Source organism: Trichomycterus rosablanca, chromosome 19 (assembly GCF_030014385.1).
Source record: "Trichomycterus rosablanca isolate fTriRos1 chromosome 19, fTriRos1.hap1, whole genome shotgun sequence".
In the NCBI taxonomy this organism is placed as follows: Eukaryota; Metazoa; Chordata; class Actinopteri; order Siluriformes; family Trichomycteridae; genus Trichomycterus; species Trichomycterus rosablanca.
The window spans coordinates 19,438,056-19,464,153 of NC_086006.1; the positions used below are offsets into that span (position 1 = coordinate 19,438,056).

At 38.4% G+C, this 26,098-nt stretch overlaps 1 protein-coding gene and 1 long non-coding RNA gene across 7 annotated transcripts; both read left to right on the forward strand.

Annotated features, from left to right (window-relative positions):
- Positions 1–1,363: 1,363 nt before the first annotated feature.
- Positions 1,364–1,838, forward strand: LOC134333970 (uncharacterized). Its single transcript, XR_010015433.1, has 3 exons — positions 1,364–1,426; positions 1,504–1,630; positions 1,731–1,838. It is a non-coding gene; the product is annotated as an uncharacterized LOC134333970 (long non-coding RNA).
- Positions 1,839–5,182: 3,344 nt separating this feature from the next.
- On the forward strand, positions 5,183–11,252 carry LOC134333766 (uncharacterized). Of its 6 annotated transcripts, none has more exons than XM_063015919.1 (4): positions 5,183–5,271; positions 5,347–5,484; positions 5,585–5,662; positions 10,274–11,252. In XM_063015919.1, the coding sequence occupies exons 2-4, from the start codon at positions 5,475–5,477 to the stop codon at positions 10,519–10,521; spliced, it is 336 nt and encodes a 111-aa protein (XP_062871989.1). In that variant the 5' UTR covers positions 5,183–5,271; positions 5,347–5,474; the 3' UTR covers positions 10,522–11,252. The 6 variants fall into 6 exon arrangements, with proteins under 6 accessions (XP_062871989.1, XP_062871986.1, XP_062871987.1 ...); XM_063015916.1 differs by lacking the exon at positions 10,274–11,252 and adding an exon at positions 5,864–6,698 and having other exon boundaries at positions 5,585–5,788; XM_063015917.1 differs by lacking the exon at positions 10,274–11,252 and adding an exon at positions 5,864–6,698.
- The last annotated feature ends 14,846 nt before the right edge of the window (positions 11,253–26,098 follow it).

The window sequence follows — 26,098 nt, forward strand, 5'->3', positions numbered from 1 at the left end:
CTCTTGTTTATTTTCTTTATATTTCTTACATTTTAAGCTCTTATACTTTACATTTGTGTAAACGTGAGTGAGTATGAAGAGTTAAACGGTAGTTATTACTGTTAATTAATAAGTTAATTGTTAATGCTTCGGTAACACCGTGGTGGAAGCGGAGAGCTGTAATCACCTCAGTAAACGTCGTCTCGTGAGGGAGTGGATTTTCACCTGAAGTACTCCTGCTCAACTCATCCTTATAAGTTTATATATTTTAAAATGTTTAAATATGTTAAAATACTGTTAAAAGGGCAGGTAAATTAAGTTAAAACAGGACCACATGATATAAAGAATTACTGTTAAAAAGATAAGTACAGTAACTGTATTTTTCATCACATCTTTTCATTTTTTCTATTGTAAAGAAATATATTATTAATGTCACTTAGACAGATTTAATGTAACACATGGAGTTTTATTGTCACAGTGATGTTTTACATCTGAATCTTCTGCATAAAATTTTAGTGCCATGCTTTTATTCAATTTAATAAGTACCTTCTAGGTTTCCCAATTGATAAACCTTGTTACATAAAGTTTCACATAGTTGGCTTGGTGGGTAGCACTGTTGCCCCACAGCGAGAAGGTCCTGTTTTCAATATAAAGATGGAGCGGTCCGGGTCCTTTCTGTTTGCAGTTTGGAGCATTTTCTTCCCATGTCTGTTTGGGATTACTTTAGGAGATCCAGTTTCCTCCCACAGTCCAAAGACATGTAAGTGAGGTGAATTGGTGATATAAAATTGACTGTGATGGTTTTTGACATTGAGCCTGAACTGATGAGTCATGTGTAACCTGTAACTTCTGCTTTTTGCCCAATGAATCAGACCCACCGAGACCCTGACCAGACAATGAATAAATAAAATTAGCATTTGTACCTTGTGTACATAGAAGTAGGTGAGCTTATTTGTTTTTGTGATTATTGTACTTTGAATTAATGTATACATTTTGGATTTCACTAAATGGTATCATTTCTCTCTAGGATTTATAAGCTTTTACACTTGATTTAAGAGAAACCTTGTAGATTTTTCATTTTAATCAGGGAAATGTCGCCTGTATGGACATTTAGATCAACTGCATTTTGACTACGACATGAAAGCAGGTAAACTGATTTTGTTTTATTATTTTCTCAGTTTTCATTGCTGTGTTTATTATTCCATAATTAAGCTTTTGTATTTAATTTTATCACCTTCTTGTAGGTTTTTCATTGACACTGAGAAACCATCAATTTTACATTTTCATTATAACGTTGGAAGCAGGTAAGATGTTGTTTTTAATTATTATTCATAATTACTTATAGATTAATGATTTTTCACCACAGTTATTTACATCCTTTTAGGTTTTTATTAACACTGTCACCTTCTTGCCACACAGTTGAGACTTCTGTATGCACTTTCAGCAGGTTTGTAGAGTTTTTCTGCTTGTTGTTTGAACAGTTTCCACCTATCAATGTTATTATTTAAATTCATTTTCTTTTAGGTTTTCTGATTTATTGGACGTCATAACATGGATTTTTTCACATTACTTTCACTCTCTAGTATTGAATGTAAGACTAAAGGCTGATTTTCATCCTAAATGAAGCATTTTAACCACTACATAGAAGCAGGTGAGAATTTTTCTGTTTATTATGTTTAATTTACTGATTTTTGATCTTTTGACTGAATTTGATTCACTTTTGATTGAGGAATTAGATTTTTTTTCTCTAGGTTTTCTGATTGAGTGAAAGTCATCATCACATGGAGCATCAATGTTGCTGTGACTGTATTATTTATTTATTTATTTATCATACAATTGGCATTTTTACTACTTCATGATAGCAGGTGAGCTGTTGTTTTAAAATATATATGTTATTCTTTTTATTAACAAGTTTTACAGAATGTGATTGTTTCGTTTTCTAGGTTTTCCAGTCAGTTGGATGTAATTACATGGAGGTTCAGTGTTACTGTGTAGATTTTCTTTATTCACACAGAATAAGAGTTTTACAGTTGAAATGTTGCTTTGATTAAGGTGAGTGTTTTTATCAACTGTAATTATTCTAGTAATAAATGTTAAATATTCCACTAATTCATATTTCTTTTCTTTTAGACTTTCTTATTGGACATCATAACATGGATGTTTTTACATTACTTTACTTTGTAGAACTGGATGCAAGATTCTGTATTTTACTTCAATATCACCTTGTGAAGCTTTTGTTTAACTTAGGAAAAGTAAACTAGAGACTTATTTACATTTTGAATTAAATATTTTTACCACTATGTAGAAGAAGGTGAGACATTTTAATTGTAGTTATTATATTTATTTTACTTAAATGTTTTTGACAGAATTTGATTTATTTTCTCTTGGTTTTGAGATCAAGTTCTTTTAAATAAACATACGTTTCTCCTTCTAGGCTTAATAATCGAAATGATGGATGTACTGAATGAGCAGATAATTTTACTACTGAATCTAAGCTTCTACATTTCAGTTTATTTTTATCTTGTAAGTTTTTCATTTAAACTTATTAACATTTCTGCTTATTAATTGTATTGATTAAAATTATGATTTTAAACTTTTCCTCGTTGATCACCTTGTAGGTTTTTATTAAAGGAAGTATCGACTACATGCTGATGTTTATCATCAATTTAGCATTTTTACCATCACATGGAAACAGGTGAGTCTTTTATTTTTGATAACTGTAATTGTGTTTCTTATTAAGATAATAATTTAATAACGTTTTTATTGAAGCTTCTGCATTCTTATGTTTTGTCTATCTGAATATTTTCAAATTTTAAATCCAGAACCATCATCAGCTCTGCATTTTAAATAGTGCAATAAAACCAGGTGAGTTTATTTTACTTTCTGTGGCTCTCTGATTCAGAGCAAGAAAAGATGAACTGTTTGCTAACATTTTTAAAACTGCATGAATGTAGGTGAGCCTTTTTTAAATAATTAGTTTGTTTTAATCAAGTTATTTTTCCTCTAGGTTTTCTGATTGAAAGTCATCACATGGAGCATCAATGTTGCTGTGACTGTATTATTTATTTATTTATCATTCATTTGGCATTTTTGCTACTTAATGAAAGCAGGTGAGCTGTCGTTTTTAAAAATATATATGTAATTATTCTAATAATAAAGTTAACAAGTTTTACAGAATGTGATTGTTTCCTTCTAGGTTTTCTAATCAGTGGAAATTTTGATCCTGAATGAAGCATTTTCACCACTACATAGTAGCAGGTAAGAATTTTTCTCTTTATTTATTATGTTTATTCTACTTATCTGAGGGTTTTTACTGAAATTTATTTATTTCTTTATGTTTTCAAAATCAAGTTTCTCCTTCTAGGCTTTACAGTCGATGTGATGGATGTACTGAATGAAGCAGAACATTTTACTACTGAATCTAAGCTTCTACATTTCAGTTTATTTTCATCTTGTAAGTTTTTCATTTAAACTTAGTAACATTTTTGATTATTGATTGTATTGATTAAAATTATGCATTTGTTTTTTTTTTTATGAATTTAATCTTTTCCTCCTTGATCACCTTGTAGGTTTTTCATTGAAGGAAGTATTGACTACATGCTGTTTCTTATCATAAATTTAGCATTTTTACCATCACATGGAAACAGGTGAGTCTTTTATTTTTGATAACTGTAATTGTCTTTCTTATTAACATTTTAACCTAATTAACTTTTTTTACTGAATTTTCCAAATTTTCTTTAGGTTTTTATTGAAGCTTCTGCATTCTTTTGTTCTACCAAGCTGCATATTTTAATCCAGAACCATCATCAGCTCTGCATTTTAAATAGTGACATAAAACCAGGTGAGTTTATTTGACTGTATGCAGTTCCTCTTGGTCAGAGCAAGAAAAGATTACCTGTATACTAACTTTACCATCAATTTAGCATTTTTAGAACTGCATGAATGTAGGTGAGAATTTTTTAAATAATTAGTTCGTTTTAATCAAGTTATTTTTTTCTCTAGGTTTTCTGAGTGAAAGTCATCACATGGAGCATCAATGTTGCTGTGACTATTATTTGTTTATAATTCATTTGGCATTTTTACTACTTAATGATAGCAGGTGAGCTGTCATTTTTTAAAATATATATGTAATTATTCTATTAATAAAGTTAATGAGTTTTACAGAATGTGATTGTTTCCTTCCAGGTTTTCTAGTCAGTTGGAATTTTGATCCTGAATTAAGTATTTTTACCACTACATAGTAGCAGGTGAGAATTTTTCTGTTCATTTATTATGTTTATTCTACTTATCTGAGGGTTTTTACTGAAATTGATTTATTTCTTTATGTTTTTAAAGTCAAGGTTCTTCATCTAGGGTTTACAATTGCTGTCATGGATGTACTGAATAAAGCAGAACATTTTACTACTGAATCTAAGCTTCTACATTTCAGTTTATTTTCATCTTGTAAGTTTTTCATTTAAACATATTAACATTTCTGATTATTGATTGTATTGATTAAAACTACGAATAAGTTTTTTTTTATAAATTAAATCTTCTTTTCTTGATCACCTTGTAGGTTTTTCATTAAAGGAAGTATCGACTACATGCTGTTTTTTATCATCAATTTAGCATTTTTACCATCATGGAAACAAGTGAGTCTTTTTATTTTTGATAACTGTAATTGTTGTGCTCATTAACACTATAATTTTCTTACTGAATTTTCCAATTTCTTTTTAGGTTTTTATTGAAGCTTCTGCATTATTCTGCATAATGTTTTCTCTACCTGAATATTTTTAAATGTTAAATCCAGAACCATCATCAGCTCTGCATTTTAAATAGTGACATAAAAGCAGGTGAGTTTATTTTACTTTCTGTGGCTCTCTGATTCAGAGCAAGAAAAGATGAACTGTATACTAACTTTACCATCAATTTAACATTATTAGAACTGCATGAATGTAGTGTGAGAATGTTTTAATTAATTAGTTTATTGAAATCAAGTTTTTTCCCTCTAGGTTTTCTGATTGAAAGTCATCACATGGAGCATCAACATTGCTGTGACTTATTCATTTATTTATTTATCATAAATTTGGCATTTTTACTACTTTATGATAGCAGGTGAGCTGTCATTTTAAAAATATTTATGTAATTATTCTATTAATAAAGTTTAGAAGTTTAACAGAATGTGATTGTTTCCTTCTAGGTTTTCCAGTCAGTTGAATGTAATTACATGGAGATTTAGTGTTACTGTGTAGATTTTCTGTATTCACACAGAATAAGAATCAGTTTTACAGTTGAAATGTTGCTTGGATGCAGGTGAGGGTTTTGTATTAACTGTAATTATTTTAGGTCATAAATGTACAATATTTTACTAAGATGTTTTTTTTTTAGGTTTTCTGATTTATTGGACATCATAATATGGGATTTTTCTCATTACTTTCACTTTGAAAGGTTTTTCATTTGGATCAAGGAAATGTCGCCTGTATGGACATTTAGATCAACTGCATTTTTACTACGACATGAAAGCAGGTAAACTGATTTTGTTTTATTATTTTCTCAGTTTTCATTGCTGTGTTGTTTATTTTTTCATATTTAAGCTTCTGTATTTCATTTTATCACCTTCTTGTAGGTTTTACATTGACACTGAGAAACCAACCTCTGTCCCAGTCTCCTGGTTCCCTCGCTGTACCTCCCAAGTATTCCTGTCGTGAGTATTTCAGTTTATCTCCTGGATCCCGTTTTATGCTACCCTCCTCCTCTCCAGTCTTCAGTGTTCTCGCCGGGTCCACCTGCCTCGATCCCAGCCTCCTGGTTCCCTCGCTGTACCTTCCAAGTATTCTTGTCTTGAGTATTTTGGTTTTGTTATCTCCTGGATCCCCTGTTTTATGCCACCTTTCCTCCTCTCCAGTCTCCAGTGTTCCTGCCGGATTCACCTGCCCCTTTCCCAGCCTCCTTGTTCCATTGTTGCACCTTCCAAGTATTCCTGCCTTGAGTTTTTCGGTTTTGTCGTTACCTCCTGGATCCCCTGTTCCACGCTACCTTTCTCCTCTCCAGTCCCCAGTGTTCCTGTTGGTTCTGCCTGCCCCTGTTCCAGTTTCCAGCCCCCCTTGCAGCTCTCCTAGTAATACCTGTCCTGAGTCTATCTGTTTTGTTGTTCTCAAGAAACCTATTGTAATCTGCCACGGAGTCCTTGGTGTGGTGTTTGCCTTATTCCAAGTTCACACTACACGACTTTCCAAGTTGTTCAGATTGCTGTACAGTTCACTCTACACGACAGGATCTCTTGTAATCGGGAGTCTTTCAAGTCGGTGTGGCTTTCACACTACACGACTGATCGGCGATAGTGGGTTTCACACTACACCATCTATAACAAACTGGAATCGCAGGCGAGCTTCTTTGGTCTCCCGATTGCTGAGCAAACACAGAGTTGCTCCCAAGCCGGCAAATCTAGCGCCGACCAGTCACCGAGCGAAAATCAGGGCAAAAATTGTGTAGAGTGAACTAGGCATTAGGGTTTCAAAAACCTCTGGGTGGTTTAACAGTTTATTTTGGTTGATGAAACGCTCGATTATCATTTACAAAAAAGCAGGGCAAGTTGAGCAACACACTTACTCATCTGACACGTTACTGGAAGGTGGGAAAGAAACCAAAAACTTGGATGAAACATAGAAAGGATTTCAAATTATAAAAAAAACAAGTGACAGGATCTCAGGAAATAAACCTGGATATTAAAACTGTAAGGCACCAACACTTAAACTTTTTATAACGTGGCCTTATGAACAATTCAGTTGTTTTCAGTTTTGACCACAATGTGGCAGCAAAGGGCTAAAATGATAGTTTCTACGCTCTCAGCTGGTAGAGAAGGTGCTGCACAGCATGGTTTAATGTTTAAACTGTCTGTAAAAAGTTTCCCATGATCCTTCATGTTTACGTAGTTTTCCTTCAGTTACTCTGCTCCCCTTTTACCTCTCAAAAAAATGTGTAACTATATTGAACCACTGTCCAGGGTGTAAATCTGCTTTGCCTTCCCAAAGTTCTAGGTGGTGCGTGACCCACTGTGACTAATCTGGATGAATTGATTTGTAAAATTAAATAATATCTAAATAATATACGGATTTACATTTATGTAATCATGATAAATTATCTGGTGCCATGACTGACACTGCCCTCCAATCTGCCCAGTCTGTGATGCCACTTCATCCAAATCTACTTAGTTATATATCAGAGTGGTTACACATCCAGGTCTCCCTCTCACATTTTATACTCTCTATACATATAAGATAGCACCATATGGCAAACTGCTGTGTGCCGTGCTGGTGAGCTGGCAGTGGAAGCTTGTGCCACAGGCCAGGCGTCAGTCACCCCTCCCATGGGACTTGCTCAGGTTAGCATGGAGACAGATGGCCATGCCTGTTACCGTAACGTTGTGCATGGGGAGGAGAGATCAGAAGCCCAGGGTTGAGTGGCCAAACATGTCATAACCTGAGAGTTTCATTTTCATCAACCGATTTATCTTGGCCAGGGTCGTGGCATGCCTGGGTTTACGGAGAAACACTGGGCACAAGACAGGAATACCCTGGATCTTTGGCTATCCCCCACAGACATAGTTGATTTTGTCTGTGTGGATGCCTAGCCGGCCGATAGCACAGGTGAGGTTTGAATCCAGATGAAATCTCAGCTGTGGTAGGCTTGTGCAAGTATCAGTACAGATCACTCTATTGTTATCCTAATCAGGGTTGTGGGGGGTGCTGGAGCCTATCACAGCTCTCAATGGGTGCAAGGCACACAGAAACTCCCTGGACAGGGTACCAGTCTATCACAGATAGACACACACACACACATATACACGCATCTAAGGGCAATTTTAGTATCTCCAATTAACCTGACTGCATGTCTTTGGACTGTGGGAGGAAACCGGAGCTCCTGGAGGAGACCACCTGGACACAGGGAAAGCATGCAAACTACACACAGAAAGGACCCTGATTGCTCCACCTGGTATTCGAACCCATGTCCTTCTTGCTGTGAGGTGACAGTGCTACCCACAGAGTCACGTTTTTTTTATAATTGGTTTAGAGAAAGAAAGGTCATCTTAACATCCAAACCAATGTATTTAGAATTAGATAATCCACAAGCACATATCAGCTTTAGAATTCTTAGAACCATTGTTAAAGAAGTTATAAGAAATAGCTTTGGCGCTCAGGTGGCGCATCGGTAAAACACGCTAGCACACCAGAGCTGACATTTCGAACTTGTCAGTTCTAAACTCAGCTCTGCCATCTGGACTCTCACTGTCCATTTTATCAGCTACACTTAGCATATAGAAGCACTTTGTAGTTCCACAATCACTGACTGTAGTCCATCTGTTTCTCTACATACTGTTTTAGCCTTCTTTCACCCTGTTCTTCAATGGTCAGGACCCCCACAGGACCACCACAGAGCAGGTATTATTTAGGTGGTGGATGATTCTCAGCACTGCAGTGACACTGACATGGTGGTGGTGTGTTAGTGTGTTGTGCTGGTATGAGTGGATCAGACAGAGCAACACTGCTGGAGTTTTTAAATACCGTGTCCACTCACTGTCCACTCTATTACACACACCTACCTAGTTGGTCCACCTTGTAGATGTAAAGTCAGAGACGATCGCTCATCTATTGCTGCTGTTTGAGTTGGTCATCTTCTAGACCTTCATCAGTGGTCACAGGACGCTGCCCATGGGGCGCTGTTGGCTGGATATTTTTAGTTGGTGGACTATTCTCAGTCCAGCAGGGACAGTGAGGTGTTTAAAAACTCCATCAGCATTGCTGTGTCTTATCCACTCATACCAGCACAACACACACTAACACACCACCACCATGTCAGTGTCACTGCAGTGCTGAAAATGACACACCATCCAAATAATACCTGCTCTGTAGTGGTCCTGTGGGGGTCCTGACCACAGGACCACAAAGTGCTTCTACTGTATATGGTAAGTGAAGCTGATAAAATGGACAGTGAGTGTAGAAACAAGGAGGTGGTCATAATGTTATGCCTTATCAGTGTATATACGTATATATAATACAAATACAAGAAATCTAGTAATTCTAAGGAACTAAAATCTACCTAAAACCATTATATAAAATTTATTCACATCACATGACCCATAACCTGCCCCCAACACCCCCCCAGACCTATGATAATATTTTAAAACAGGAGGTCAAGTATTAAGATGAGAATCTCTAAAAATAAATCAGTAGGTGAGACAGAGCAGGAGGAAGACAGGAGGATGAAAGGATGGCGGAGAGTTAGAGGAAGATCTTCAGCTGCCCTGAAGGCTAACAAGCTGTTATACACCACGAACATGTGAAACAGCACACACTCTCACACTCACCACGCCAGCCTTCTCTTAAGTTGATGTTATCGGATTAGCTGTGGTTGAGAACTTCCTCAGGCCTTTCTGGTCTCATAGTGTTAATGTCCAAACAGTTTGACAGACAGGTGACAATATCCAGACCCCTTCTGACACAGGTGTGTGTGTGTGTGTGTGTACAAGAAGGAAAATCACATTCCTGAACCAGTTCGGAGTTCAAGCAGATATTACACAGCCAAAAGTATGTGGACAGCAGTTCTTATTTGTTGGTTCATCAAATTCAGTCACACCCATTGCTAAAAAGAACATAAAGCAAATATCTACACAGACAACGCATAACATTATGACCACTGACAAGTGAAGTGAATAACACTTATTATCTCTTCATCACGGCACCTGTTAGTGGGTGGGATATATTAGGCAGCAAGTGAACATTTATCCTCAAAGTTGATGTTAGAAGCAGGAAAAATGGGTAAGCGTAAGGGCCAAATTGTGATGGCTAGACGACTGGGTCAGAGCATCTCCAAAACTGCAGCTCTTGTGGGGTGTTCCCGGTCTGCAGTGATCAGTATCTATCAAAAGTGGTCCAAGCAAAGAACAGTGGTAAACCGGCGACAGGGGCATGGGCGGCCAAGGCTCATTGATGCACGTGGGGAGCGAAGGCTGGCCCGTGTGGTCCGATCCAACAGATGAGCTACTGTTAATGCTGGTGCTGATAGAAAGGTGTCAGGATACACAGTGCATCACAGTTGCAGGGCTGTTTTGGCAGCAAAAGGGGGACCAACACAATATTAGGAAGGTGGTCATAATGTTATAGGTATAAAGCACCATGTCTCTGGACTCTAAAGCAGCAAAGGAATGACCACCTTCATATAAGTGTTCATGGATTTATAATGCAACAAGCACATATACAGTAGGAGCCAAAAGTCTAAGACCACTACTGAAAATTCTATTGTGCATGTTCCTATTCAGGGTCACGGCTGGGTCCAATTCACTGGGAAAAAGGTAGGAAACACCCCAGACAGGTTGCCAGTCCATCACAGGGCAGGAAACTGAAGCGCCAGGAGGAAACCCACACAGACATTGGAAAAACATGCAAGTTCTACACAGAAAAGACCCGGACCGCTCCACCTAGGGATCGAGCCCAGGTTTGGTGGATAGCACTGTCACCTCACAGCAAGAAGGACTTCTTAGTATCTGGTATGTCAGCCTTGATGTAATAGCACAATACACTTAAGGTGGCATGAAGTTACTCAATTCTCGGCTTTCACTGTCTGAAGTGTCCTCATAAATGCTTGATGGGATTTAGGTCGGGTGACTGTGAAGGAAAGTCAATGATAGTCAGCACTGTTGATCTTCTTTGATCCATAAGTTGTTGTAAGATACATAAACCATTATAAAAATCATAAATAATAACAATGTCCTGCAACATTTGCAAGCATTCCGGTTAAAAGGTGCAGTATGACTGATTCAGTTCATGTCTGGTGTGGACATGCTCGATGTTCCCATTCGTCAGACCAGCCCACACTTCTGTCACACACTATTTATACCAACATTCATTCTATAAACACTGCCTGGAGCTGAGAGTCTTCTTTGTTAAAAGGATTTTGGTTTTTATGTGTAGATATTTGCACATTATTGCAGTTTTGCACATTATTCTTAATATCTCTGCTGCTAGATATAACTTACACTGTTAATTGGATATCAGAATATGTTTTTATTTTACTTATCATTTACTCAGTACCATGTACTGACCAACACTGCACTTGTCTTTGGTCCCATCCCCTTCAATGACTTGTAGATTAGAAATGTCTTGTGTATTTATTGTACTGTTTAATTTGCACTGTGTATACTGTATTCTGTGTTGCACCCTGGTCATGTAGGAACATTGTTTGGCTTCAATATGTACTTGTACATAGCTGAAATGACAATATAGCCTCTATTGACTCTTGACTTGACTCTATTTTTAATAGTTTTAATGACGCTGGAGCCTATCCCAGCTTTTCAATGAGCGCAAGGCACACAGTAACACCCTGGACGGGGCGCCAGTCCATAGCAGGGCAGACACACATACACACACCCATTCACCTATAGGGCAATTCAGTGTCTCCAATTAACCTGACTGCATGTTTTTGGACTGTGGGGGGAAACCGGAGCTCCCGGAGGAAACCCAGGGAGAACATGCGACCTCCGCACAGAAAGGACCCGGACCGCTCCCGCCTGGGGAACAAACCCAGGACCTTCTTGCTATGAGGCAACAGTGCTACCCACTCAGCCACCGTGCCGCCGACTTATGAACAGTTCCATTAATAGTAAAATTAAACAAATGGCGTTTAAAAAAATATAATCTGTTTCATATAATCTGTATCATGTCATATCTTTGCCTACTAAAGGAAAGTGACATGTGACTGTAAATGCTAATGCCTTGAACGTGTTACTCAAAAAAAACCTGGCAACCTCAAGGGTGATATTCCAAATAGGGTGGCCATGAAACGGATTTATGCAGCTCTTCATAAGATGAGCTACTGTTTTAATAGGTCCTGTCTTTTCATTTAAAGTGTAATTGCTGACATAATTTTTTAACTCTAAATACTGTCCACAGAGTAAAACTTAGGAATACAAACCAGAAAAGCCAGTCCCCGGTGTTATTCTGTGCACTAATAAGTACATTTTTCCAATGATGGAGGTGTGACTGTCTTGCAAAGCCCAAAAACAGGTTTGTATTTGTTTAGGATTGTTTCAATATCAGAACCACGTTCAGATTTGTACCAAAATACAGTAGACCCTTGACTTACGAATTTAATTGGTTCCGAAGGGCTGTTCTTAATGTTCAAATTAGTCAAATGTTCGTTAGTTAAACCTATTTTTCCCATAAGAAATAATGTAAATAGAATTAATCCGTGTCAGACCTCCCAAACCACCCCCTTACCTAACCTTTCTAATGTCTTAAATTGTCTTTTTGGTTATAAATACAAGTATATTTCCCCTTAAATCTTAAATTATAGAATAGACATTACTGTAATAAACAATAATAAACAATACACAGTAGTACTGTACTGTACATAAAAAACACACATCACATTTCAGTACATGTGCTGTACCATACACCATAATACATTTCATTCTTTTTTATAAAATGTATCTATCAGAAACGACAATAACTCTCCTATTTCACTATTATGTCCTTCTTTATTTCAATATTGTTGTATTTTGTAGGTGTAATTGCACGAAAGAAAGACTACTTTACTCCGAGTTCCTTCTTCTCTCTCACTCACTCACTGTCCCCTCTGTCTGATACACCATGACACCTACTGGCAGGAGTAATTATACAACACAACAACGCTTTCTCTGCAGCTTCTTTTTTGCCCATTTTAATATAGAATTTTACAAAATATAAAGAAAACACCGAAAAAACACCGTCCGCTGTCCAAATGTTTGCTCACTGTATATATATATATATATATATATATATATATATATATATATATATATATATATATATATATATATACAGTGTATCACAAAAGTGAGTACACCCCTCACATTTCTGCAGATATTTAAGTATATCTTTTCATGGGACAACACTGACAAAATGACACTTTGACACAATGAAAAGTAGTCTGTGTGCAGCTTATATAACAGTGTAAATTTATTCTTCCCTCAAAATAACTCAATATACAGCCATTAATGTCTAAACCACCGGCAACAAAAGTGAGTACACCCCTTAGTGAAAGTTCCTGAAGTGTCAATATTTTGTGTGGCCATCATTATTTCCCAGAACTGCCTTAACTCTCCTGGGCATGGAGTTTACCAGAGCTTCACAGGTTGCCACTGGAATGCTTTTCCACTCCTCCATGACGACATCACGGAGCTGGCGGATATTCGAGACTTTGCGCTCCTCCACCTTCCGCTTGAGGATGCCCCAAAGATGTTCTATTGGGTTTAGGTCTGGAGACATGCTTGGCCAGTCCATCACCTTTACCCTCAGCCTCTTCAATAAAGCAGTGGTCATCTTAGAGGTGTGTTTGGGGTCATTATCATGCTGGAACACTGCCCTGCGACCCAGTTTCCGGAGGGAGGGGATCATGCTCTGCTTCAGTATTTCACAGTACATATTGGAGTTCATGTGTCCCTCAATGAAATGTAACTCCCCAACACCTGCTGCACTCATGCAGCCCCAGACCATGGCATTCCCACCACCATGCTTGACTGTAGGCATGACACACTTATCTTTGTACTCCTCACCTGATTGCCGCCACACATGCTTGAGACCATCTGAACCAAACAAATTAATCTTGGTCTCATCAGACCATAGGACATGGTTCCAGTAATCCATGTCCTTTGTTGACATGTCTTCAGCAAACTGTTTGCAGGCTTTCTTGTGTAGAGACTTCAGAAGAGGCTTCCTTCTGAGGTGACAGCCATGCAGACCAATTTGATGTAGTGTGCGGCGTATGGTCTGAGCACTGACAGGCTGACCCCCCACCTTTTCAATCTCTGCAGCAATGCTGACAGCACTCCTGCGCCTATCTTTCAAAGACAGCAGTTGGATGTGACGCTGAGCACGTGCACTCAGCTTCTTTGGACGACCAACGCGAGGTCTGTTCTGAGTGGACCCTGCTCTTTTAAAACGCTGGATGATCTTGGCCACTGTGCTGCAGCCCATTTTCAGGGTGTTGGCAATCTTCTTGTAGCCTTGGCCATCTTCATGTAGCTCAACAATTCGTCTTTTAGGATCCTCAGAGAGTTCTTTGCCATGAGGTGCCATGTTGGAACTTTCAGTGACCAGTATGAGAGAGTGTGAGAGCTGTACTACTAAATTGAACACACCTGCTCCCTATGCACACCTGAGACCTAGTAACACTAACAAATCACATGACATTTTGGAGGGAAAATGACAAGCAGTGCTCAATTTGGACATTTAGGGGTGTAGTCTCTTAGGGGTGTACTCACTTTTGTTGCCGGTGGTTTAGACATTAATGGCTGTATATTGAGTTATTTTGAGGGAAGAATAAATTTACACTGTTATATAAGCTGCACACAGACTACTTTTCATTGTGTCAAAGTGTCATTTTGTCAGTGTTGTCCCATGTAAAGATATACTTAAATATCTGCAGAAATGTCAGGGGTGTACTCACTTTTGTGATACACTGTATATATATATATACACAGTATATATATATATATATATACAGTGTATCACAAAAGTGAGTACACCCCTCACATTTCTGCAAATATTTCATTATATCTTTTCATGGGACAACACTATAGACATGAAACTTGGATATAACTTAGAGTAGTCAGTGTTCAGCTTGTATAGCAGTGTAGATTTACTGTCTTCTGAAAATAACTCAACACACAGCCATTAATGTCTAAATAGCTGGCAACATAAGTGAGTACACCCCACAGTGAACATGTCCAAATTGTGCCCAAATGTGTCGTTGTCCCTCCCTGGTGTCATGTGTCAAGGTCCCAGGTGTAAATGGGGAGCAGGGCTGTTAAATTTGGTGTTTTGGGTACAATTCTCTCATACTGGCCACTGGATATTCAACATGGCACCTCATGGCAAAGAACTCTCTGTGGATGGGAGAAATAGAATTGTTGCTCTCCACAAAGATGTCCTGGGCTATAAGAAGATTGCTAACACCCTGAAACTGAGCTACAGCATGGTGGCCAAGGTCATACAGCGGTTTTCCAGGACAGGTTCCACTCGGAACAGGCTTCGCCAGGGTCGACCAAAGAAGTTGAGCCCACGTGTTCGGCGTCATATCCAGAGGTTGGCTTTAAAAAATAGACACATGAGTGCTGCCAGCATTGCTGCAGAGGTTGAAGACGTGGGAGGTCAGCCTGTCAGTGCTCAGACCATACGCTGCACACTGCATCAACTCGGTCTGCATGGTCGTCATCCCAGAAGGAAGCTGACGCACAAGAAAGCCAGCAAACAGTTTGCTCAAGACAAGCAGTCCAAGAACATGGATAACTGGAATGCCCTGTGGTCTGACGAGACCAAGATAAACTTGTTTGGCTCAGATGGTGTCCAGCATGTGTGGCGGCGCCCTGGTGAGAAGTACCAAGACAACTGTATCTTGCCTACAGTCAAGCATGGTGGTGGTAGCATCATGGTCTTGGGCTGCATGAGTGTTGCTGGCACTGGGGAGCTGCAGTTCATTGAGGGAAACATGAATTCCAACATGTACTGTGACATTCTGAAACAGAGCATGATCCCCTCCCTTCGAAAACTGGGCCTCATGGCAGTTTTCCAACAGGATAACGACCCCAAACACAACCTCCAAGATGACAACTGCCTTGCTGAGGAAGCTGAAGGTAAAGGTGATGGACTAAACCCAATTGAGCACCTGTGGCGCATCCTCAAGTGGAAGGTGGAGGAGTTCAAGGTGTCTAACATCCACCAGCTCCGTGATGTCATCATGGAGGAGTGGAAGAGGATTCCAGTAGCAACCTGTGCAGCTCTGGTGAATTCCATGCCCAGGAGGGTTAAGGCAGTGCTGGATAATAATGGTGGTCACACAAAATATTGACACTTTGGGCACAATTTGGACATGTTCACTGTGGGGTGTACTCACTTATGTTGCCAGCCATTTAGACATTAATGGCTGTGTGTTGAGTTATTTTCAGAAGACAGTAAATCTACACTGCTATACAAGTTGTACACTGACTACTCTAAGTTATATCCAAGTTTTATTTCTATAGTGTTGTCCCATGAAAAGATATAATAAAATATTTGCAGAAATGTGAGGGGTGTACTCACTTTTGTGATACACTGTATATATATATAGAGAGAGAGAGAGAGAGAGAAGGTCGGAGTCAACTTCACGTCACGTGTTTCGCGAATTTCAGTTCGTAATCCGAAATTTGTTCGTACGTTTGTTCGTAAGTTGAAAAACATGGTTTGTAACCCGAAATGTTCATATGGTAAACCGTTCGTAACTCCAGGGTCGACTGTCCCCTTAAATGATCTAAAGTAATAATAAAACACTTAATTAGTAATCTGAATAGAAACATAACTCCCTTCTCATATTACTGGTATCCCGTTAGAAGAAGCAGTAAAGAGCCTGTTAAAAGAATGGGAGAGAAACAGCCCCATTAATTACTAATTAACATCAAGCTAATGACAATGTCACTGTGTCACCACCGTCTCGGTGTACGTCCTCGCCACGTTTCGGAGCCCCCCTTGTGCAGACTGAGCTGAATACTAATTGACCAATCATGTGCAGCATTATGGGCTCGTTGGCAAAAATTCCTTTCATGTCATTGAAACATTTTCTCTACAGTGCAGGGATTTAAATTCAGAATATCCTTTACAAACATCATAAAATATTCATGAGGTTGCAGAAATAAACCAGACAACAGCTTAGTCTCAACAAATCACCCATTATTATGTATAGAATGCACTTAGTGTCGTTTTTTCTTTAAAGTTTCTTTAAACGGGAAATTTTGAACTATTAAAGAAATCAATACACAGGCACACTAACACCTCAAATACTAGGACTGAAAATATTTATAGATTCATAGAATTTGGGAGCATTTACCATGCCCTTCTGTCACCCCTTAATAACAGGCTGGCAGCCAGTTATACAGAATGAAAGCAGAGCTAACAACTAATGAACTATCATAGTTTGCATTTGTATCAGTTAGTCAAAAGTGAACTGTGAAACCTTGGCCTTCTGACTCCCTGGCCCTATCTAAAAAAAAAACAGCCTAGACACTATGATGCCATTTTAGGGCTACTAATAATTATTATTATTTATTAATTTTTTGCTTTTGCCTTAAAGTCAAAGTTATGTGTCAGCATTCTTATACCAAATTATTTAACAAAATGATGCTGCTGTGCCACTACCGAGTATTATGAAAGTATAACTTTATCCTCAGCATTCCTCATTTTAACACAAGGATAATTGTTAAAATAATTGTTGATTTTTAACAGTGGAACTAAAACTCCAAAGTACTGCAAAAGTTAATAAATAAAAATTACATATATATATATATATATATATATATATATATATATATATATATATATATATATATATATATATTAGGGCTGTCAAACGATAAATTTTTTTAATCGCGATTAATCTCAGAATTTCATATAGTTAATCGCGATTAATCGCATTAAAAAAAATCTGTGTAAATGTTATAGAAAACAAGGATTTTTAAGTGAAATGTTACAGTTACAATGGTGAACACATTTTATGCTAAATGTACTGATGTTAAAAACTGCTGGGACAAGAGAAAACTGTTTTATTCACTCACATACTAGGCAGTAATACTATCCAGTGGTTTAATGGACGTTTCTACACGAACTGAGTGTGTTTAGACTAGGGTGGCCAGATTCATAGTAACAAAAAGGAGGACATAACACCCCAAAAAGCCGGACATCATATTAGGAACAGGGGGACATGCTACTGCAACACAGAATGAATCCAGAACCCATATAACAGAGTTTTTGACCAATTTAAGCAAGAATTATATAACAAATGACTGTTTTACTCACTAAATGTTGTGTCTTTTCATATTTAGGTCCGTTCATCGCTGCCTCAAAAGTTTACTTTTTGGCATTTTCACCGCGTTCCTGATCATGAGAGCTGAGTGATTGACTCAGGTAGCGGTGTTTACAAAACAGAGAGGGCGGGCGAAATTCAACCACCCAATCACAGACTAGCATTTAGAGGGCGGACCTTCTCCGATTGGCCAGTGGTAGCGCTGTAAGCAGTGAAATGAGGCTGTTAAACCAATGAAATACAAAGCATTTGTTTTGACATGTACCTGAGCCAATGGTAAATAATATTGATCAAAAATGAAACCAGTTCACTCCAAAAGGAGGATTTTTAAGTGTCCGTCCTAGCGTTACGTGAATGGAGGACTGGCAGCTTCTTTATTATGCAAGTGCATTACTACGACACTACGACGCTCGGTAACATTATGTTAACAAACTGCAAATGAAAAACGGTGGCAAGTCCGACATTCAAACGTTTGTTCTACCAGTCAAGTCTCAACATGAACTAGAATTTGCGTTAACGGCACTAATTTTTATAATCGCGTTAAATTGAGATTGCGTTAATGCGTTATTATCGCGTTAACTTCGACAGCCCTAATATATATATATTACACCGATCAGCCATAACATTAAAACAACCTCCTTGTTTCTACACACACTGTCCATTTTATCAGCTCCACTTACCGTATACAAGCACTTTGTAGTTCTACAATTACTGACTGTAGTCCATCTGTTTCTCTGCATGCTTTGTTAGCCTACTTTAATGCTGTTCTTCAATGGTCAGGACCCCCACAGGACCACTACAGAGCAGGTATTATTTAGGTGGTGGATGATTCTCAGCACTGCAGTGACACTGACATGGTGGTGGTGTGTTAGTGTGTGTTGTGCTGGTATGAGTGGATCAGACACAGCAGCACTGCTGGAGTTTATAAATATCGTGTCCACTCACTGTCCACTCTATTAGACACTCCTACCTAGTTGGTCCACCTTGTAGATGTAAAGTCAGATCGCTCATCTATTGCTGCTGTTTGAGTTGGACCTTCATCAGTGGTCACAGGACGCTATAGTGCTCCTATATGGACAATGTGTGTAGAAACAAGGAGGTGATTGGAGTATATACCCATAAAGTTCATCTGAATGACAGGTCTAGTTTATAAAGTAATGAATGAATGTAACAGATAGGTGTACCTAATAAAGTGCTCAGTGAGTGTCAGTGCTGTCTTATGTTAACAAGTTGATAAAAAGGGCTACACCTTTACTAAGCAGACTGATCTTTGCTGTGGTCTTTGGGGGCGGATGCGAGGTAGAAATATCCCACAATGTTCAAGAATCAACTTTTAAACTTGCAACTTGGAATTAATATACTTACAAATAATTTAATTGAACAGTAGTCAAAGTTTAATTAGTATTCATCAAAACACTGCCTTTCCATAAATTAAACAATTGGCACTATGGACACAGGGGCTAAGGAGGCAGGTCTTCTTCACATATGCCTGTTGATTGGAGCTTCATATGGACTTAATTGGTGCAGCATTACATACATTTCTGCCAAAATTTGTGTTTCTGTTTTTTATGATTATAGGTTGAAAATCATTCCTACTGGTGTCCCCTTGTTTGAGAAGTGCCTGTGGATACTGTCTACTAATCACCAATCATTTGCTGCCCTGTCCTTACACACACACACACACACACACACACACAGTGCCAGATATGTTGATTTCCGTCAATTAAACTCAGTCAGCTGCTGGCCTCCTGCTAAGCATATGGCCAGTGTTAAAGATAAAGTCCTGTGGCTCAGGCAGAGAGCGGGGCACCATTTTAATGGACCCCTTCGGGACAGGACCTCACACCTGCACACACCGTATACTAAAACACTGTCTGCAGAGTACATTTACACAAAGCTAGTATACACAGCTAGGTAACAAACCAAAATGAATGAAACTTAGTTAAAGTCAGATTGAGTTTGCCATTATACATATTTATTTATTTATTTAAATATTGGGGAGGCTTTCTTATATGGTGGTCAAACTGCTAACAAGAGTGCTGCACAGACACATGGGTACTAAGGGCTATAATTCATGCCTCTGGTCACTGTTTGTAAGGTGTTTTGTTCTACTTGTGTCCCAAACGTAGTTGTTGAATCGGCTACCAGCCTCATATGTTGACAGATAGCTCTGACCTACAGTGCTGAAGTATTGAGCACTAGAATATTACCAGCAAGTCCTTCAACTTCTTTATGTTATGAAGTGGATCGTCCTATGGTGCATCCTCGTGGCATCTTTTCTAAGGCTAAATGATATAGTCATAGAAAACAGAATCCGTCACACCATTCAAACTTTCTTTTATTTCTCAGATGTCTAGTTCTAACGTCTGCATAACTAGTGTTGGTGCTTTTGAAGGTGGACATGAGTTTGCATTAGATTAGCTGGCATGAAATGATTCGTTTTTAGATGAGTGTTCATCGTTGGGGCACTAATGTCACAAACTGCCTAGTCCAAAGTGACACTGGCATTTCTGTAGAACCATGGGAAAGACATCAGGAAACTGAAAGACATTGACAATTGTGTTTGAAAATCATGTTTAGTGGTTGGATTTAGCGTCACTGGTTCAAAAATGTAGGCACCAGTCTACAGAGAGGTGTAAAAAAAATCTATATACCTTTTGTGATTTTTTTTCTATTTATTTATGCATTTTCTCCCATTTTTCTCCTGAAAACCCTCCGACCAGTGCGCAGTCCTTAGCAGACCCCTTCTTTTTTTACAACCATGCATTCTGCACAGGCACCTCTATCTGCTAATCATGGTACTTGCACAGTGTTAGAAGACCCCACCCACATAGTCCGGTCATTCCACCCTAGCAGAAACTATAGCCAATTAGAGTCTGCTACAGGCACTGCCAATTATGTCCGCTAGATGGTGCCCGGCTGACCCGTAGCAACACCGAGCTTTGAACCGAGGAGTTGGTGTGCTAGTGGAATATCCCGCAGTGCCACCTGGGCGCCATGTTTTTTTTTTTATTAACTTTTGAGTGCCTGTGTGGTAATTAAAAGTAACAACAATGGTAAACACTCCAAAATATAATTAAGTCGATCAGTTAAAACATCTTAAAATATTTTTCTTAAGCTTTTATTAGTTAAATAATGTTTTACTGCATTTTACAAAGTGTCCCAACTTTTTAGAAATGGGTTTTTTGTTTGACCACTGTTCTGTATGTCCCCGTAAAAAGGAGATTAAAGCATCAAGCAAGTAACACAGGGTTGTAAATAATTACCAGTCTGAAAAGAATATTTTATTACACTGCTTAAAACAGATTAAATCGAACTAGAAGTTGAAGACTATATTAGAGGTTATGAGTAGCTTTCTGCAACACCAGTAAGTTAATTAAATGTGTAGCTTAAATGTTTTTCCAAGTATTATTGTTCAGTTGAATAAATACTGCCCTCGTACCCCATCACTTCAATATCGCTGTAATACTAGAACTGTTTTTACAAATTGATTAATTGATTGATTGATTAATCCCTGTTACAGCAGCAATTTACCATTATCACAAGCATCACACAACGATATGTCAATGTAGTACAGAAAAGAATATTTAATTAAAAGTAATCTAATGCAAAAATAAGATACAATATAAGAATATAAGATATCTAACACAGAACAAAAAACTAAATGGGGTAAGCCTAAAAGGTGCAGTTATAGACATTATGTGTGCAACTATAAGCTAAGCAAATAAAACAGTACCATGTGCAAATTTGCAAATCAAATATTACTATTTAGTACCATTTACTACCATTTGCAAGGTGCAAATAATAATTCTGTTATTTGTAATTGTGCAATTCCCACACATATGCACTTTTTATATACACCGACTAGGCATAACATTATGACCACTGACAGGTGAATTGAATAACACTGATTATCTCTTCATCACCGCACCTGTTAGTGGGTGGGATATATTAGGCAGCAAGTGATCATTTTATCCTCAAAGTTGATGTTAGAAGCAGGAAAAATGGGCGAGCGTAAAGATTTGAGCCAGTTTGACAAAGGCCAAATTGTGATGGCTAGACGACTGGGTCAGAGCATCTCCAAAACTGCAGCTCTTGTGGGGTGTTCCCGGTCTGCAGTGGTCAGTATCTATCAAAAGTGGTCCAAGGAAGGAACAGTGTTAAACCGGCGACAGGGTCGTGGGCGGCCAAGGCTCATTGATGCACGTGGGGAGCGAAGGCTGGCCCGTGTGGTTCGATCCAACAGACTGTAGCTCAAACTGCTGAAGAAGTTAATGCTGGTTCTGATGGGAGGAAAGGTGTCAGAATACACAGTGCATCACAGTTTGTTGCATATTGAGCAGCAAAAGAGGGAACAACACAATATTAGGAAGGTGGTCATAATTTTATGCCTAATGGGTGTATAAGCTGTGCAAATAAAACAGTACCATGTGCAAATTTGCAAACCAAATATCATTTTCAAGGTGCTATAATTGTGCTATACTTTTGTTATTTGTAGATGTGCAATACCTCTACTGTAGAAAATGCGACACCTATAGCACATATGCATTTTTATATACATATTATATATTATATACTTTGTATACTTTAGATCTTAATATTTAAGGACTTAATTGTTGTGTGTATTTTACCGTTAAAGTGTGTACATGTATGCAACAGTATAGTTTTGTTTTTCCAATGAGTTGCATAGAAAATGGCATTAATTTCATTGTATTTTATATACAATGACAATAAAGGCATTAATTAATTAATTCACTCATTCATTCAAAGTGAATACAGCTCATGGTTGCTGTCATGATGTAGATTATACTGTAAATTACCAAACATTATTTCACATTCAGAACAAGAGCTCACAAATAGTTCACAAATCCATCCATCCATCCATCCACCAGCCTCTCCCTTTTTCTCTCTCTAAAAGTTTGGCTGTCAATCAGCTCTACCCCTCGGGCTACGGGCACTGATTAAAAGGCCCTGGAGATAAGGAGACCTAAATTAGATTTCAACAAGGACAATGAATATTCATAACGGAAAAACATCTAAAGGTAAACGCTTTTTGATCTGAGCTCACAAATATCACTTGTGTGCATTCCCAGGTCCTTTCACACTGCTTCCAAGTGTCGCAGGGCTGAATAAACCAGCCTGCCATTAACAGCGGCTTCTACCAAAGGGACTCGATAGAAAGGGCACCCACACTAAGCATTTGTTAATTAGTATTTAGAAGAAGTTGATCGGGTGAAAAAAGGGTAAGGGGAAAGGCAAAGATGACTAACATGCGATGGGCAACAGAGCTGAGGATCGTGTCAAAGCAATAAATGATTAAAAATAAAAGAACAAAAATATGAAGCTTTGTGTAACTCTGAATTGAAATGAGCTTCATGTCTGCCACCAGCTTGTTTGTTTTATTTCCACTACATTTTCCCTTTTTAATGGAAATGTCATATGCAGTGTGTGTAAACAGCTCATATCCACTTCTACTAATTATGTAGCCATAAACCCCAGCACTCGTAAAACACCTCATTTGTGAAATATGCCTCTGTTTGATGTCACCTTTACCCACAATTATTTAATGTCAACCACTTATGGGTGTTGCACAAAATCATGGGCTTTTAAGGTGATGCAGTGACCAAGCTGGATAAGGGGCTGCGACACAGCAACATGTTTTCAGGGTGCCATTGTTTTATTCTGCTTACAGCCACTGCAAGAACCTTTGCCTTGCATGTCTGATGTATTTTCTTTTTAATTTCTCCAAATTCATCCAACTGATTAGAAAAAAAATACAGAAAGTTGACTGACTGCCTTTACTTGCCCATAAGTGTGAATGCACAGGTCTGTCTGGAAGCCTAATGAGCTGCCTTGCTGCCTAATGCCTACCTAAGTAGCTGTCTAAGTACATAGGATTCTAATAAGGCATCAAACTCATAAGGCAGGTTATTTAGACGCACAACTTAGTGATTACAGTAATTGTAGCAGTTTTCGCTTACTAAGCTACTAAGCTAACACAGTCGCATTCGTCTGGCTGATTTGTAATTTTTTGTGCCGCACTGAATGCTGGGATTGCCTTTACCACTAAGGAAGCATCGAATGCTCCCTTGTCATTCAGTCAGTGTATAGCTTTGAAATAAGGCACCTCAGTAGGCATGAGAATTTAGACAGCCTTCCTGTATGGAGCGGGTAGGATGATGTAAAATGCTGTTTATGTAAGCTGACAAGGTTTTCAGACAGACCCTAAATGTATAAGTTAAGCTGTGATGGACTGGCACCCTGTGCATGGTTTGGCACTCTGTTCCCATAGTGGATCCACTACAGGGATCCGCTATGACCCTGACCAGAATAAAGTGGTTTGAAAAAAAAGTATAATCTGCACTGTTTAGTAATATGATATAAAATTTTCCATTCCAGACGGCTTCACTAGATCGTCATAAAAAACACATTTATGCTTTTAAATGTGGAAGCACCTTGTTTGTTCATACAATGTTTTCTGAGTAATAATAATGAATAGAGTACAAATCCCATATCCAAATGTTTGGACATGTTTGCAGTAAAAACAAGAGTCTTTGGTTTGTTAATTCTCTTAATCTTTTATTTAACTGACAAACATGTAAAGAAAAAAAATCCAATGTTTTTACTGAACTATCTTTTTATTAGGTTGCACGCTGGCTCAGTGAGTAGCAATGTTGCCTTACAGCAACAAGGTCCTGGCTTCGATTTCCAGGTGTAATGGTCCAGGTTCTTTCTGTGTGAAGTTTGCATGTTCTCCCAGTGTCCATGTGGGTTTGTTTTGGGAGCTTTGGTTTCCTCTCACAGTCCAAAGACATGCAGTCAGGTTTGCTGGAAATACAAAATTGCCATTAGATGTGTGTGTGTGTGTGTGTTTGCCCTGTGATGGACTGGCGACCTGTCCGGAGAGTTTCCTGCCTTTTGCCCAATGAATCGGACCCTCTGTGACTTTAAGTAGGATAAAGCGTTGTTAAAACAGACAATGAAAGAATGAATGAATGAATAAATGCAAACTTGCGAGTTTGAATCTCAGCTCTTCTACTGGCAGGCCACGCCCTGTGTGGAAAATGATTGGCTCAGCCAAGGGACTTGGCTCATGCAATTACGACCTCTGCTGGCTGACTGATGCTACCTTCGCAGAGACGGGGGAGAATGGGGATTGGTGTGTGACTCTCGGTCTTTCTCAGTGTGATATGGATTCCAGGTGACAAGAAGTGGTCGGCTACTGCACACGTGTTAGTAACGGCTCTCTTCGGTCAGGAGTGGAGATCCACAGCGGTAAAGGTGGTGAAATATGATTGGGTAATTGGATACGACTAGATTAGGATGAAAGTTTTTCCTATACATTTACTGTAATTACTTTTATAACACGAGTTTTACTACTTAAATGTGTATGACTCATTAAAAAAATTACAACAATTGAAGCTTTAAAACAGTAACTCTGAGTTTTACCTGCAATACATCCTGCTCTTTGAAGAAATTAGTATATTAATTAAAATATATATGTATGTTTAAGGCTTGGGAAGCCAGACTGCCTTAAAACTGCTTTTTCTCTTATTTTACTCTCTTTCTCTCTCTCTCCAACTCTCGCTTTTTCTCCAACGCCAAATGATGGCCATTCGGTTGCCAGGCAATCTGCTGTCAGATTCACACTTGCTTTTACCCCCAGCTTTTTCTCTCTATTTGTACTGTTTGCTTTTAGGAGGACAGTCAGAAATGCACTAACACCTTCTGGTAATGTATCGTGTACTAGCTGCTATGGTTTGACTTACGAGCAGTATGTGGATATGTGCATCTGTATCTGTTCGTATTCAACCTGGAGGGATGAAACAGCTCAACACAGGTCATATCTAGAGCAGTGAGGACAGCCAAGCAGAGCTTGACCTACAACCTTAGAAGCAATAATTATACAGCTTATACTGTATAGAGGTAGCTTAACTGACAAGTGTGTGTGTGTGTGTGTGTGTGTGTGTGTGTGTGTAAAACAAAGATGTGTGTGTGTGTGTATAATATTACATAGACAGGTGGTAGATTACAGAACTAAAGCCAAGTATATGTTTTGTCCATTTCACACATGCAGTGTTACCCAGTTCTCTCAGTTAATTCATCCAACATCAGTGCTTATCCTCATAAATGCTTTTTTTTTTTTTTTTTACTAAATGGGCACAGATTCTCACAGTTACATTCCAAAATTGTGTTAAAAGCCACCCATTTGATTGGTAGCTGCAAAGAGGGAGGCAACTTCATATTTATGCACATGGTTTTGAAATGGGTTGCA